General features: G+C 46.0%; 1 protein-coding gene across 1 annotated transcript in view; it reads right to left on the reverse strand.

Moving 5' to 3' along the window:
* BAZ1A (bromodomain adjacent to zinc finger domain 1A) overlaps positions 1-15,338 on the reverse strand; it is a 318,920-nt gene that overhangs the window by 195,290 nt on the left and 108,292 nt on the right. Inside the window, exon 10 of the mRNA XM_069209108.1 lies at positions 635-773. Within this exon, the coding sequence (XP_069065209.1) occupies positions 635-773 (139 nt within the window). The remainder of the gene's footprint in view (positions 1-634; positions 774-15,338) is intronic.

Consider the following 15,338-nt stretch of genomic DNA (forward strand, 5'->3'; position numbering starts at 1 on the left):
TTTTAAGCTTCCAATTTTATTCAGTGTAAAAATGTTTGTTTTATTAAGTAAAGTACTAACTGGTCCATAAAAACATTAGGTAGCAGATACTGCGTTTCCAAATCACATCGACCCCCAACACCCCTCAATCCATCACCTGCTTGTCCTTGCAACCTATAGGGTTCGGCTATTCAATTTAGAGCAAAGAGTACAGTGGTCCCTAGAAGGTAATGGCTAGTAACACAAATGGCACTGCCCAGTAACACTGACCGCCCTAGAATACCAGAAAAGCCCTCATGCAGATAGTGATAAGTTCTCTAGTTTTTTTTTTATAACTTTGTAGTGTAGCATATTTTCTTGTCTTCACAACAGAAATCATTCAGAAGCCCGAGAGGGAGAGGTGCAGCTTTCAGGGACAAGATGCCTAAGCCAGCCTGACATCCGCCACACGACAGCCCTCCCTCAAGCATGCAACGCGCTCTAGTAACAAAAGACTTCAAGGAAAGGGAAGATGTCAGGAACAAACAGAAAAGGAAAGGTGAAAATTCAACAAGTGAGATCCCTTAACGGAAGCTCTGGATGCAGTCAAAACATTTCACTGAAGGCAGAGCCACAAATGAACAACCATGACAAAAATAAAAAAATGAATACTTACCAAGGGAGATTCCTTCTGGAAACTCATCTTGTAGATCAAAGAGTTCACCAAAAGCGTGCAGAAACTCCAACACCATGAGGGCATCGCCGAAGCACTCTGGGGGCAGGCGAGTCTTCACCGGAGTGGGGGCTGGAAGCTCCTACATTACAAACACGGACGAGCTGATGAATACATGCCCCCTTCTAGAAAGGATTGCCTTGTATATCCTGGTATCCTCCCCTACTTCACACACTATTCTTGCACTGCCATCACTTGGATTTAAATAAAAGGAACACAGTATACTTCGTACATCAGAAAAACAATCGCTAATATTTTAAATCACAATGTAACTTTTTTTTTATTAGGGAAGAATGGAGAGTTAGATTTACAGTTGGGCAGAAACTTTAGGTTAGTTTTACATAATCAATAAAGCAGTGTTTGGAGCCGATGTATGGTGGTCCGAGCAATAATTAAAGATGCCTTTAAATTCTGTATTTATCTTCTCACATTTGCTGCGCTTCACAGAAAGGGCAAATGTCAGCCTATGCCTTCTTCTGTTGCTTGTTTTTGTTGTTGTTTGTTTTAACACTGGGACTGGTGTTTACAAACTCCTCTCGCTTTGAAGTCAGAAATAAAAGTAAAGTGAATTATGTCACAGTCCTGCTGAGGTAAATCAAGTGTGACTGGAAAGCCTGTATGATGTCATTTTCAACAAAATGTAAATATTTGTAAGTTAAATGTACATGTTCATCAGTTAGGAAAGCAAAAACAAAGCACTTTTGTTATAATTCTGAAGTGTGATGGAAGGAAAATGTTAATTACCCAGTAAGCATTTGTTGGTGGCATGTTGTGCTGTAGATTCACATGCTCTGCATACTTCCACCATCTAGTGTTTTTGTGAGTCTTTCAAGTCACAAGGAAAGCAGCAGACGACGACTTGTTGGCAATACGCGTGGTCCTCTACTCCAGATTGTTTTACCGCAGGTGGTTGTGAATGGAGTGTAGTGTAAAGATAAGCAAGTGAAATGACCATGCGTGCAAATGTATATTAAGAGGCTAAGGACCACAGGTGTCCGGGGAGGCAGGTGGGCGCATGTGAAGCTACAGCATTACACGCCTCAAACATGCTTACTGGGTAAGTAGCATGTGTGGTTGTAGATACACATGCTCTCCAAAGACTAAAGCAGTGCCTCCCAAGAAGCGGTGGCTATTCGGTGTGAGTTACAGTACTTTGAAAGAGTACGTAGCCCTGCCTCTTCTACATTGGCTTGCTGGCGTGCTAGAACATACACACAATAGTGTTTAGGGAAAGTGTGTGACGTTGACCATGTAGCTGTCTTACAAGTGTCAGCTATAGGTATGTCACCTAGAAATACCACAGATGCATGTGGTGGTGATGGGGTGATTGGTGGGGATGTAGGGAGGGGTGGCTGAGCCTCTTCTATGTCCTTCTCTGTTGTTCTTTGACTGGAGTTGTGGGTCACTCCAGAGCCTCCTCAAAAAGCAGCTGTCCCTTGGAAGGGGTGGAGATAAGTCTTCAACACTCTCCCCGTTTACGGCTGGATGTAAAGTTGCAACTGCTTGCCTTGGGGCTTTTGTAACATGTTATGTAGAACTGGCTCCGGTGGTGATTTCAATTCAGAGGATGTTCTGGACTGGAGATTTTATCGGTCCTACTGCAGGTTTACTTATTGATGCTAAAGTTGTCCGGGCCAAGGCAGGCAGTCTTTTCGGTGCCAAAAGAATCGGTCGTGAAAGGGAGGTGTAAGGTTTTGGCGTCTTAACCAATGGTGTTCGACTTGGGTGGAAGCCGATGCTTTTGGCACCAAGCCCAAGGGCAGAACATCCGAAGTCTTTCAATGCCTGCCATGGCAAGAATGCAGCGGTGGCTCGAACGTCTTTGCTTCCAAAGTGGCGAGTTTACTGGGCGGAGCAGGGGGTGATTTACTCACGAGTTTTTGACTCAGATCTCCTGCATTTCCTGCCACACTTTGACCTCGGAGTCCAAGTCCTGGATGGAAAAATGCCTCCTCAGCAGCTGAGGCCTCTTGAATCTCCTGCTCTGTGTCCAAAAGGGTGTCCTAGGTACCAAAAATGCAGGGCGTACCTTCTATCTCCTGCCTCTGAAGAGCTTTTCTATTGCGCAGAGTCTTTTTCAAACTGAAGGATTGACAGGCCTCACAATCTTCTTTCCTATGTTCCGGCGACAAGCAGATGTTACAGACCTGTTGTTGGTCAGCCTGAGGGAATTTGGACAGAAAAAAAAGCGTCCGTTCCATCAGCCTTTCACTCTGAGGTGTAGGATGGAGAAAATGGCCACCCTAAAGGCCTCGCTCAAAAAAGTTCAAATAGAACAAAGATTTCTTGGATCCCAGAACGCAATGGAACAAAGAAAACATGATGGAAACAGTACCATTGGGGTTGGAGAGGTTTTCCCCGAATGGAAGAGACTTAGTGTCTCAAAACGGAGCTCTGAGAAAACACACCGGACCCAATTGAAGAAAAACAATCTGAAGATGGAGTCAAGGACCATGCGCACTGCCAGCAAGAGGAGGAGTCACTCCACCTTGTGACTTTTCGAACAAAAACCAATTGCAACCTTACCAACCCACCACTGAATGGGAGAAGTATGTAGAGCATGTGTATCTACAGGCACACGTCAAACAGATTTCAATAATGGGATCAGAACAAATCAAGACACTTTACTTGGTGATGCACAAACAAATTCACTGGAATCCAATTCCCCACACATTAGCATTTGAATGCAAATAGTTTTAATTGTGACCATTTCAGTGGAAAATGTGCTGTCTGTAAATGACAATGCACTACCACACAATGTTTTAGTAACATAAAAAAATTTTTAAAAAATAAAAAAAAGTTTGCCTCACCAAAAAGGCATTTTTTGATTTGACTACAACTTTGCTACTCACAGATCAATTTGCAACAAATCTGTATCACACTTAGCGTAGCCAGCTACGGTCTGGCAACAAATTTGTTTTGGGCACGGTTTTCGAGGAAGACGACAAAGTAAAGAAAAAAACAGATGTGTCCCCAAAGGAATGACTATTACTTTCCCTGTAAGCATTTGTTGTGAACTGCAGTGCTGTAAATTCACGTGCTCTACATTGTCCTGCCACCTAGTGTTGGGCTTGGATGTGTGCAACTTGTATGTCTTCAAAGAAGTATTCAGAGTCACAAGATAAGATGCAACTCAGTCGACAATCCAGACGGACAACAGCTCCATCTTCAAAAAAGATCTAATATCATCCACTCGCCCCCCCTTCTCGTCCGAACCCTACCTCACAAAAGCAGGGGTCCCCCAAGGGTCAATCATCTCACCTTTGCTTTTCAGCATCTACATGATATCTTTACCAGAACTGATCAATGATTTCCATCTCACATGCTACAACTATGCAGATGACACACAAATACTACTTAAATTAGAATGCCCCAAAAACATTGAAAACTCACAAATCTTCAGTTGCCTCAGAGCCGTTGATCAGTGGATGACCAGGAGCCATATCAAACTAAATACCTCCAAAACAGAAATACTCCTATGTGGTGACTGGAAAAATTATGACCCTCTGTGCGTCTGGCCCGACGATCTCGGACCACCTCCTCAATTATCCAAGGAAGTTAAAAACCTAGGAATCACCATGGATTCAAAGTTAACTATGAATGCCCAAGTAGACAAATTAGCACGCACAAGCTTCATCACCTTGAAGACTCTACGACGCATCTTCCCCCACCTCGGATTTCCACACAAGGTGCAAGCTACTATCTTGCTTGTACTATCCAAACTGGATTATGCCAATGGCCTCTACCATGGATCATCTCAATCTGTTATGAAAAAACGACAACGTATCCAGAATTCCGCAGCCAGGCTACTATTACATGCAAAGCCACGAGCCCACATCTCCCCTGCCTTGAGAGCACTACACTGGTTACCCGTTGCCAGAAGATGCACCTTCAAGCTGCTTTGTATCACCCACAAAGCTATACATGGAACAGGACCGCTTTTTATCAGAAACAAAATAACCAAATACATCCAACAAAGAAACCTCCGCTCAAGATTGGCACTCCGCCTTAGAACACCACCATACAAGAAAAAGACTTTAGGTGGTACATCCTTCTCCGTTCGAGCAGCCAAACTATGGAATTCATTACCCCCAACTATAAGAGCCACAGATAACTTTCTTGGCTTCAGAAAACTACTCAACTATGGACTGCATATGCCTATGTTGATAAATATTTTTTTCTGATTATGTGTATATTTCTAGTTATGTATAGTTCTTTAGAAAATATGTATCGCTACTATGTCATAACAATAAAATACACACACACTCTTTAAACCTGTTTGACTAAGTGTATTTACCCATGGTTCTAAATATGTATTGTATGTACATATGTGTGTGTGTATGTATGTATGTATGTTTGTGCTTGGCATATTCGTGGGTCATTGCATGGCTCCTGGATGGGTTGTTATACTAGATATCTATGAATTTCTGCTCATCTTATCACACTTATCTACCAATAATCATATGTCATGTCTCTATCAAACTATCCTCCATTCCCACTCTGACTCATCCCAAATCCTTTCTACTACTTTCATCTCCTAAATAACTCTGCCTAAGCTCTTCCCTCCACTTCCACATCTAACTCACCAAACCTCACTCTACTACCATGACCTCCCAAACAACTGTACTAAACTCTCCCTCATTTATCTCACCCTGCTACTATGCTCTCCCTAACCCTTCCACAGACTTCCCTCCTCCATCCCCCTTTACTCATCCCAAGCCTTTAGGTTGAGTAAATTAAGGATGTACTCCCAATTAACACTTCTGGATTTCTTTCCTCCTCCACCCCTCCATTATTCCAGTCAATCTAACAAACAAACTCTTATATTCGCAGCTCAAATTAACTCATAATAATACTAAAACTGTACTCATTATTTCCCAATACTAATCCATCACTAATTCTTGATGGGTTCCAGAGTAGCGTGCTACTCACTGAAAAGCGCTTTGACGCCTTGTCAGGGGTAGTAAGCGCTATATAATGAAAATGTCACTTACCCAGTGTACATCTGTTCGTGGCATCAGTCGCTGTAGATTCGCATGTTTTGCATAGCTCGCCATCTGGTGTTGGGCCGGAGTGTTACAAGTTGTTTTTCTTCTAAGAAGTCTTTCGAGTCACGGGACCGAGTGACTCCTCCTTTTGTCTCCATTGCGCATGGGCGTCAACTCCATCTTCGATTGTTTTTCCCCGCAGAGGGTGAGGTAGGAGTTGAATTGTAGTAATAGTGCCCATGCAATGGAGTGACTAAGTATGCACCTATTTAAGGTTGAGATGATACATATATAAATAATTGAAGGTAACTTCCAAACTGCTACAGGCTCCCGGGGAGGCGGGTGGGCACATGCGAATCTACTGCGACTGATGCCACGAACAGATGTACACTGGGTAAGTGACATTTTCCGTTCGATGGCATGTGTAGCTGCAGATACACATGCTGTGCATAGACTAGTAAGCAGTTATCTCCCCAAAAGCGGTGGCTCAGCCTGTAGGAGTGGAAGTAGTTTGAAATAATGTTCTTAATACGGCTTGACCTACTGTGGCTTGTTGTGCGGATAACACGTCTACACAGTAGTGCTTGGTGAATGTGTGAGGCGTAGACCATGTGGCTGCCTTACATATTTCTTGCATTGGGATGTTTCCTAGAAAGGCCATGGTAGCACCTTTCTTTCTGGTTGAGTGTGCCCTTGGTGTAATGGGCAGCTGTCGTTTAGCTTTAAGGTAGCAGATTTGGATGCATTTAACTATCCATCTGGCTATACCTTGTTTTGATATTGGGTTTCCTGCATGAGGTTTTTGAAATGCAATAAATAGTTGTTTAGTCTTTCTGATGTTCTTTGTTCTGTCAATGTAATACATTAATGCTCTTTTGACATCTAATGTATGTAGTGCCCTTTCAGCTACGGTATCTGGTTGTGGAAAGAACACTGGAAGTTCCACTGTTTGATTTAGATGGAACGGTGAAATAACCTTTGGCAAAAATTTAGGATTAGTCCTTAGGACGACCTTATTCTTGTGTAGTTGTATAAAAGGTTCTTGTATTGTAAACGCCTGAATCTCGCTTACTCTTCTTAGGGAAGTAATGGCGATGAGAAATGCAACCTTCCAGGTTAGGAACTGTATTTCGCAGGAGTGCATGGGTTCAAAAGGTGGACCCATAAGTCTAGTTAGGACAACATTTAGGTTCCATGAAGGAACAGGTGGTGTTCTTGGTGGTATAATTCTCCTAAGGCCCTCCATGAATGCTTTAATGACTGGTATCTTATATAGGGAAGTTGAATAGGTAGTCTGCAGGTATGCAGATATTGCTGCAAGGTGTATTTTAATGGAAGAGAAAGCCAGGTTAGATTTTTGTAAGTGAAGCAAGTAACCCACTACATGTTCTGGAGTTGTGTGTAATGGTTGTATTTGATTAATATGGCAGTAGCAAACAAACCTCTTCCATTTACTTGCATAGCAGTGCCTGGTGGATGGCCTTCTGGCTTGCTTTATGACTTCCATACATTCTTGGGTAAGTTGTAAGTGCCCGAATTCTAGGATTTCAGGAGCCAGATTGCTAGATTCAGCGATGCTGGATCTGGGTGTCTGATCTTTTGGTTGTGTTGTGTCAACAGATCTGGCCTGTTGGGCAATTTGATGCAGGGTACTACTGATAGGTCTAGCAGCGTTGTGTACCAGGGTTGCCTTGCCCAAGTTGGTGCTATTAAAATGAGTTTGAGTTTGTTTTGACTGAGTTTGTTTACCAGGTAAGGAAGGAGAGGGAGAGGAGGAAAAGCGTAAGCAAATATCCCTGACCAGTTCATCCATAGGGCATTGCCTTGGGACTGTTTGTGTGGGTATCTGGATGCGAAGTTTTGGCATTTTGCGTTCTCCTTCGTCGCAAACAAGTCTATTTGAGGTGTTCCCCAGAGTTTGAAATAGGTGTTCAGAATTTGGGGGTGAATTTCCCATTCGTGGACCTGTTGGTGATCTCGAGAGAGATTGTCTGCGAGTTGATTTTGGATCCCTGGTATAAATTGTGCTATTAGGCAAATTTGGTTGTGAATTGCCCAACGCCAAATTTTTTGTGCTAGCAGGCTTAACTGCGTGGAGTGCGTCCCCCCTTGCTTGTTTAGATAATACATTGTTGTCATGTTGTCTGTCTTGACGAGAATGTATTTGTGAACTATTATTGGTTGGAAAGCTTTTAGTGCTTGAAAAACTGCTAGAAGTTCTAGGTGATTTATATGCAGTTTTGTTTGATGTACGTTCCATTGTCCTTGTATGCTGTGTTGATCGAGGTGTGCTCCCCACCCTGTCATGGAAGCATCTGTTATTACGTATTGTGGCACTGGGTCTTGGAAAGGCCTCCCTTTGTTTAAATTTATGTTGTTCCACCACAGAAGCGAGAGGTAAGTTTGGCGGTCTATTAACACCAGATCTAGAAGATGACCCTGTGCTTGAGACCACTGTGATGCTAGGCACTGTTGTAAGGGCCTCATGTGCAGTCTTGCGTTTGGGACAATGGCTATGCATGAAGACATCATGCCTAGGAGTTGTAATATCATCTTTGCTTGTATCTTTTGTGTTGGATACATGCGTTGTATGATGGTGTTGAAATTTTGAATTCTTTGGGGACTTGGAGTGGCTACTCCTTTTGTTGTGTCTATTATGGCTCCTAGGTATTGTTGTACCTTGCACGGCAGAATGTTGGATTTCGTGAAGTTGACGGTGAACCCTAGTTTGAAGAGGGTTTGTATGATCTGATTTGTGTGATTTGAGCACTCTATTAACGAATGGGCCTTGATTAGCCAGTCGTCTAGATATGGGAACACATGTATTTGCTGCCTTCTGATGTGTGCAGCGACTACTGCTAGACATTTGGTAAAGACTCTTGGTGCGGTTGTTAATCCGAAAGGCAGTACCTTGAATTGGTAATGTATTCCCTTGAATACAAACCTTAGGTATTTCCTGTGCGATGGGTGTATTGGTATATGGAAATAAGCATCCTTGAGGTCTAAAGTTGCCATGTAGTCGTGCAGCTTTAGCAATGGCAATACTTCTTGTAGTGTGACCATGTGGAAGTGGTCTGATTTGATGAATGTGTTCACTATTCTGAGGTCTAGGATTGGTCTCAGCGTTTTGTCCTTCTTTGGTATCAGAAAGTACAGTGAGTAAACTCCTGTGTTTATTTGTGTGTTTGGCACTAATTCGATTGCATTCTTTTGCAATAGTGCCTGCACTTCTATCTCCAGGAGATTGGAATGGTGTGTTGTTAAATTTTGTGCTTTTGGTGGTATGTTTGGAGGGAATTGTAGAAATTCTATGCAATAACCATGTTGGATAATTGCTAGAACCCAAGTGTCTGTAGTGATTTTCTCCCATGCTTTGTAATAATGACTTATTCTTCCCCCCACTGGTGTTGTGTGGAGGGGGTGAGTGACATGTGAGTCACTGCTTAGTAGTAGGGTGTAAAGAAATGGCTCCCTGTTGCAGTTACCCCCCACTTTTTGCCTGATGCTGATGCTGACTTGACTGAGAAGTGTGCTGGGACCCTGCTAACCAGGCCCCAGCACCAGTGTTCTTTCACCTAAAATGTACCATTTGTAAGGAAATGCCTCCTTGGCATGGTTGCCCCCTGACTTTTTGCCTTTGCTGATGCTATGTTTACAATTGAAAGTGTGCTGAGGCCTGCTAACCAGGCCCCAGCACCAGTGTTCTTTCCCTAACCTGTACTTTTGTATCCACAATTGGCAGACCCTGGCATCCAGATAAGTCCCTTGTAACTGGTACTTCTAGTACCAAGGGCCCTGATGCCAAGGAAGGTCTCTAAGGGCTGCAGCATGTCTTATGCCACCCTGGAGACCTCTCACTCAGCACAGACACACTGCTTGCCAGCTTGTGTGTGCTAGTGAGGACAAAACGAGTAAGTCGACATGGCACTCCCCTCAGGGTGCCATGCCAGCCTCTCACTGCCTATGCAGTATAGGTAAGACACCCCTCTAGCAGGCCTTACAGCCCTAAGGCAGGGTGCACTATACCATAGGTGAGGGTACCAGTGCATGAGCATGGTACCCCTACAGTGTCTAAACAAAACCTTAGACATTGTAAGTGCAGGGTAGCCATAAGAGTATATGGTCTGGGAGTCTGTCAAACACGAACTCCACAGCACCATAAAGGCTACACTGAAAACTGGGAAGTTTGGTATCAAACTTCTCAGCACAATAAATGCACACTGATGCCAGTGTACATTTTATTGCAAAATACACCCCAGAGGGCACCTTAGAGGTGCCCCCTGAAACTTAACCGACTGTCTGTGTAGGCTGACTAGTTCCAGCAGCCTGCCACACCAGAGACATGTTGCTGGCCCCATGGGGAGAGTGCCTTTGTCACTCTGAGGCCAGTAACAAAGCCTGCACTGGGTGGAGATGCTAACACCTCCCCCAGGCAGGAGCTGTGACACCTGGCGGTGAGCCTCAAAGGCTCACCCCTTTGTCACAGCCCAGCAGGGCACTCCAGCTTAGTGGAGTTGCCCGCCCCCTCCGGCCACGGCCCCCCACTTCTGGCGGCAAGGCTGGAGGGAACAAAGAAAGCAACAAGGAGGAGTCACTGGCCAGTCAGGACAGCCCCTAAGGTGTCCTGAGCTGAGGTGACTCTGACTTTTAGAAATCCTCCATCTTGCAGATGGAGGATTCCCCCAATAGGGTTAGGATTGTGACCCCCTCCCCTTGGGAGGAGGCACAAAGAGGGTGTACCCACCCTCAGGGCTAGTAGCCATTGGCTACTAACCCCCCAGACCTAAACACGCCCTTAAATTTAGTATTTAAGGGCTACCCTGAACCCTAGAAAATTAGATTCCTGCGACAACAAGAAGAAGGACTGCCCAGCTGAAAACCCCTGCAGAGGAAGACCAGAAGACGACAACTGCCTTGGCTCCAGAAACTCACCGGCCTGTCTCCTGCCTTCCAAAGATCCTGCTCCAGCGACGCCTTCCAAAGGGACCAGCGACCTCGACATCCTCTGAGGACTGCCCCTGCTTCGAAAAGACAAGAAACTCCCGAGGACAGCGGACCTGCTCCAAGAAAAGCTGCAACTTTGTTTCCAGCAGTTTTAAAGAACCCTGCAAACTCCCCGCAAGAAGCGTGAGACTTGCAACACTGCACCTGGCGACCCCGACTCGGCTGGTGGCGATCCAACACCTCAGGAGGGACCCCAGGACTACTCTAAGACTGAGTACAAAAACCTGTCCCCCCTGAGCCCCCACAGCGCCGCCTGCAGAGGGAATCCCGAGGCTTCCCCTGACCGCGACTCTTTGAATCCTAAGTCCCGACGCCTGGGAGAGACCCTGCACCCGCAGCCCCCAGGACCTGAAGGACCGGACTTTCACTGGAGAAGTGACCCCCAGGAGTCCCTCTCCCTTGCCCAAGTGGAGGTTTCCCCGAGGAACCCCCCCCTTGCCTGCCTGCAGCGCTGAAGAGATCCCTAGATCTCCCATTGACTTCCATTACAAACCCGACGCTTGTTTCTACACTGCACCCGGCCGCCCCCGCGCTGCTGAGGGTGAAATTTCTGTGTGGGCTTGTGTCCCCCCCGGTGCCCTACAAAACCCCCCTGGTCTGCCCTCCGAAGACGCGGGTACTTACCTGCAAGCAGACCGGAACCGGGGCACCCCCTTCTCTCCATTCTAGCCGTGTTTTGGGCACCACTTTGAACTCTGCACCTGACCGGCCCTGAGCTGCTGGTGTGGTGACTTTGGGGTTGCTCTGAACCCCCAACGGTGGGCTACCTTGGACCAAGAACTAAGCCCTGTAAGTGTCTTACTTACCTGGTTAACCTAACAAATACTTACCTCCCCTAGGAACTGTGAAAATTGCACTAAGTGTCCACTTTTAAAACAGCTATTTGTGAATAACTTGAAAAGTATACATGCAATTTTGATGATTTGAAGTTCCTAAAGTACTTACCTGCAATACCTTTCGAATGAGATATTACATGTAGAATTTGAACCTGTGGTTCTTAAAATAAACTAAGAAAATATATTTTTCTATATAAAAACCTATTGGCTGGATTTGTCTCTGAGTGTGTGTACCTCATTTATTGTCTATGTGTATGTACAACAAATGCTTAACACTACTCCTTGGATAAGCCTACTGCTCGACCACACTACCACAAAATAGAGCATTAGTATTATCTCTTTTCACCACTATTTTACCTCTAAGGGGAACCCTTGGACTCTGTGCATGCTATTCCTTACTTTGAAATAGCACATACAGAGCCAACTTCCTACACCATTGTTTCCATAATTGGCACAACCCTGGCACCTAGGTAAGTCCCTTGTAACTGGTACCCCTGGTACCAAGGGCCCTGATGCCAGGGAAGGTCTAAGGGCTGCAGCATGTCTTATGCCACCCTAGGGACCCCTCACTCAGCACAGACACACTGCTTGGCAGCTCGTGTGTGCTGATAGGGAGAAAATGACTAAGTCGACATGGCACTCCCCTCAGGGTGCCATGCCAACCTCCCACTGCCTGTGGCATAGGTAAGTCACCCCTCTAGTAGGCCTTACAGCCCTAAGGCAGGGTGCACTATACCACAGGTGAGGGCATATGTGCATGAGCACTATGCCCCTACAGTGTCTAAGCAAAACCTTAGACATTGTAAGTACAGGGTAGCCATAAGAGTATATGGGCTGGGAGTCTGTCAAAAACGAACTCCACAGCTCCATAATGGCTACACTGAATACTGGGAAGTTTAGTATCAAACTTCTCAGAATAATAAACCCACACTGATGCCAGTGTTGGATTTATAAAAAAATGCACACAGAGGGCATCTTAGAGATACCCCCTGTATTTTACCCAATTGTTCAGTGCAGGACTGACTGGTCTGTGCCAGCCTGCTGCTGAGAGACGAGTGTCTGACCTCATGCGGTGAGAGCCTTTGTACTCTCTGAGGACAGAAACAAAGCCTGCCCTGGGTGGAGGTGCTTCACACCTCCCCCCTGCAGGAACTGTAACACCTAGCAGTGAGCTTCAAAGGCTCAAGCTTCGTGTTACAATGCCCCAGGGCACTCCAGCTAGTGGAGATGCCCGCCTCCTGGACCCAGCCCCCACTTTTGGCGGCAAGTCCAGGAGAGATAATGAGAAAAACAAGGAGGAGTCACTGGCCAGTCAGGACAGCCCCTAAGGTGTCCTGAGCTGAGGTGACTAACTTTTAGAAATCCTCCATCTTGCAGATGGAGGATTCCCCCAATAGGATTAGGGATGTGACCCCCTCCCCTTGGGAGGAGGCACAAAGAGGGTGTACTCACCCTCAGGGCTAGTAGCCATTGGCTACTAACCCCCCAGACCTAAACACGCCCTTAAATTTAGTATTTAAGGGCTCTCCCTGAACCTAGAAATCAGATTCCTGCAACTACAAGAAGGACTGCCCAGCTGAAAACCCCTGCAGAGGAAGACCAGAAGACAACAACTGCCTTGGCTCCAGAAACTCACCGGCCTGTCTCCTGCCTTCCAAAGAACTCTGCTCCAGCGACGCCTTCCAAAGGGACCAGCGACCTCTGAATCCTCTGAGGACTGCCCTGCTTCGACGACGACAAGAAACTCCCGAGGACAGCGGACCTGCTCCAAAAAGACTGCGACTTTGTTTCAAGAAGCAGCTTTAAAGAACCCTGCAACTCCCCGCAAGAAGCGTGAGACTTGCAACACTGCACCCGGCGACCCCGACTCGGCTGGTGGAGAACCAACACTTCAGGGAGGACCCCCGGACTACTCTACGACTGAGTACCAAAACCTGTCCCCCCTGAGCCCCCACAGCGCCGCCTGCAGAGGGAATCCCGAGGCTTCCCCTGACCGTGACTCTCTGAAACCTAAGTCCCGACGCCTGGAAAAGACCCTGCACCCGCAGCCCCCAGGACCTGAAGGACCGGACTTTCACTGCAGAAGTGACCCCCAGGAGTCCCTCTCCCTTGCCCAAGTGGAGGTTTCCCCGAGGAAGCCCCCCCTTGCCTGCCTGCAGCGCTGAAGAGATCCCTTGATCTCTCATTGACTTACATTGCGAACCCGACGCTTGTTCTAACACTGCACCCGGCCGCCCCCGCGCCGCTGAGGGTGAAATTTCTGTGTGGGCTTGTGTCCCCCCCGGTGCCCTACAAAACCCCCCTGGTCTGCCCTCCGAAGACGCGGGTACTTACCTGCAAGCAGACCGGAACCGGGGCACCCCCTTCTCTCCATTATAGCCTATGCGTTTTGGGCACCACTTTGAACTCTGCACCTGACCGGCCCTGAGCTGCTGGTGTGGTAACTTTGGGGTTGCTCTGAACCCCCAACGGTGGGCTACCTTGGACCAAGAACTGAACCCTGTAAGTGTCTTACTTACCTGGTAAAACTAACAAAAACTTACCTCCCCCAGGAACTGTGAAAATTGCACTGTGTCCACTTTTGAAATAGCTATTTGTGAATAACTTGAAAAGTATACATGCAATTGAAATGATTCAAAGTTCCTAATGTACTTACCTGCAATACCTTTCAAACAAGATATTACATGTTAAATTTGAACCTGTGGTTCTTAAAATAAACTAAGAAAAGATATTTTTCTATAACAAAACCTATTGGCTGGATTGGTCTCTGAGTGTGTGTACCTCATTTATTGTCTATGTGTGTGTACAACAAATGCTTAACACTACTCCTTGGATAAGCCTACTGCTCGACCACACTACCACAAAATAGAGCATTAGTATTATCTCTTTTTACCACTATTTTACCTCTAAGGGGAACCCTTGGACTCTGTGCATGCTATTCCTTACTTTGAAATAGCACATACAGAGCCAACTTCCTACATAGGGGTTTTGGGGCTTTGAAATTTTCCTCTATTCCTAGGGAATTGCCCTCCTCTATATTGTCCCCGAAAACCTCCTCTGTACTGTCCCTGGTAACTGGACGGTGTTGCCTGTGAGGTGCTGGCTTGTGTGCTCTGACCCCGAAACCCCCCTCTAAAGGGTGTTTTACGGAATGTGCTGTAATTCCCTCTGCTCTGCGGGGAGTAGAGTGCGCCCATGGCTTTAGCAGTGTCCGTGTCTTTTTTGAGTTTCTCAATCGCTGTGTCCACTTCTGGACCGAACAGTTCTTTTTCGTTAAAAGGCATATTGAGAACTGCTTGCTGAATCTCTGGTTTAAATCCAGACGTTCGGAGCCATGCATGCCTTCTGATAGTTACAGATGTATTGTAGGAGGCTGGACTGGCTTGTAGTGAGTACCAAGGGGTACTTGCACCTTGCACCAGGCCCAGTTATCCCTTATTAGTGTATAGGGTGTCTAGCAGCTTAGGCTGATAGATAATGGTAGCTTAGCAGAGCAGCTTAGGCTGAACTAGGAGACGTGTGAAGCTACTACAGTACCACTTAGTGTCATATGCACAATATCACAAGAAAACACAATACACAGTTATACTAAAAATAAAGGTACTTTATTTTTATGACAATATGCCAAAGTATCTTAGAGTGTACCCTCAGTGAGAGGATAGGAAATATACACAAGATATATATACACAATAGCAAAAATATGCAGTATAGTCTTAGAAAACAGTGCAAACAATGTATAGTTACAATAGGATGCAATGGGGAAACATAGGGATAGGGGCAACACAAACCATATACTCCAGAAGTGGAATGCGAACCACG

The sequence above is a fragment of the Pleurodeles waltl genome, chromosome 9 (assembly GCF_031143425.1).
Source record: "Pleurodeles waltl isolate 20211129_DDA chromosome 9, aPleWal1.hap1.20221129, whole genome shotgun sequence".
Taxonomy (NCBI): domain Eukaryota; kingdom Metazoa; phylum Chordata; class Amphibia; order Caudata; family Salamandridae; genus Pleurodeles; species Pleurodeles waltl.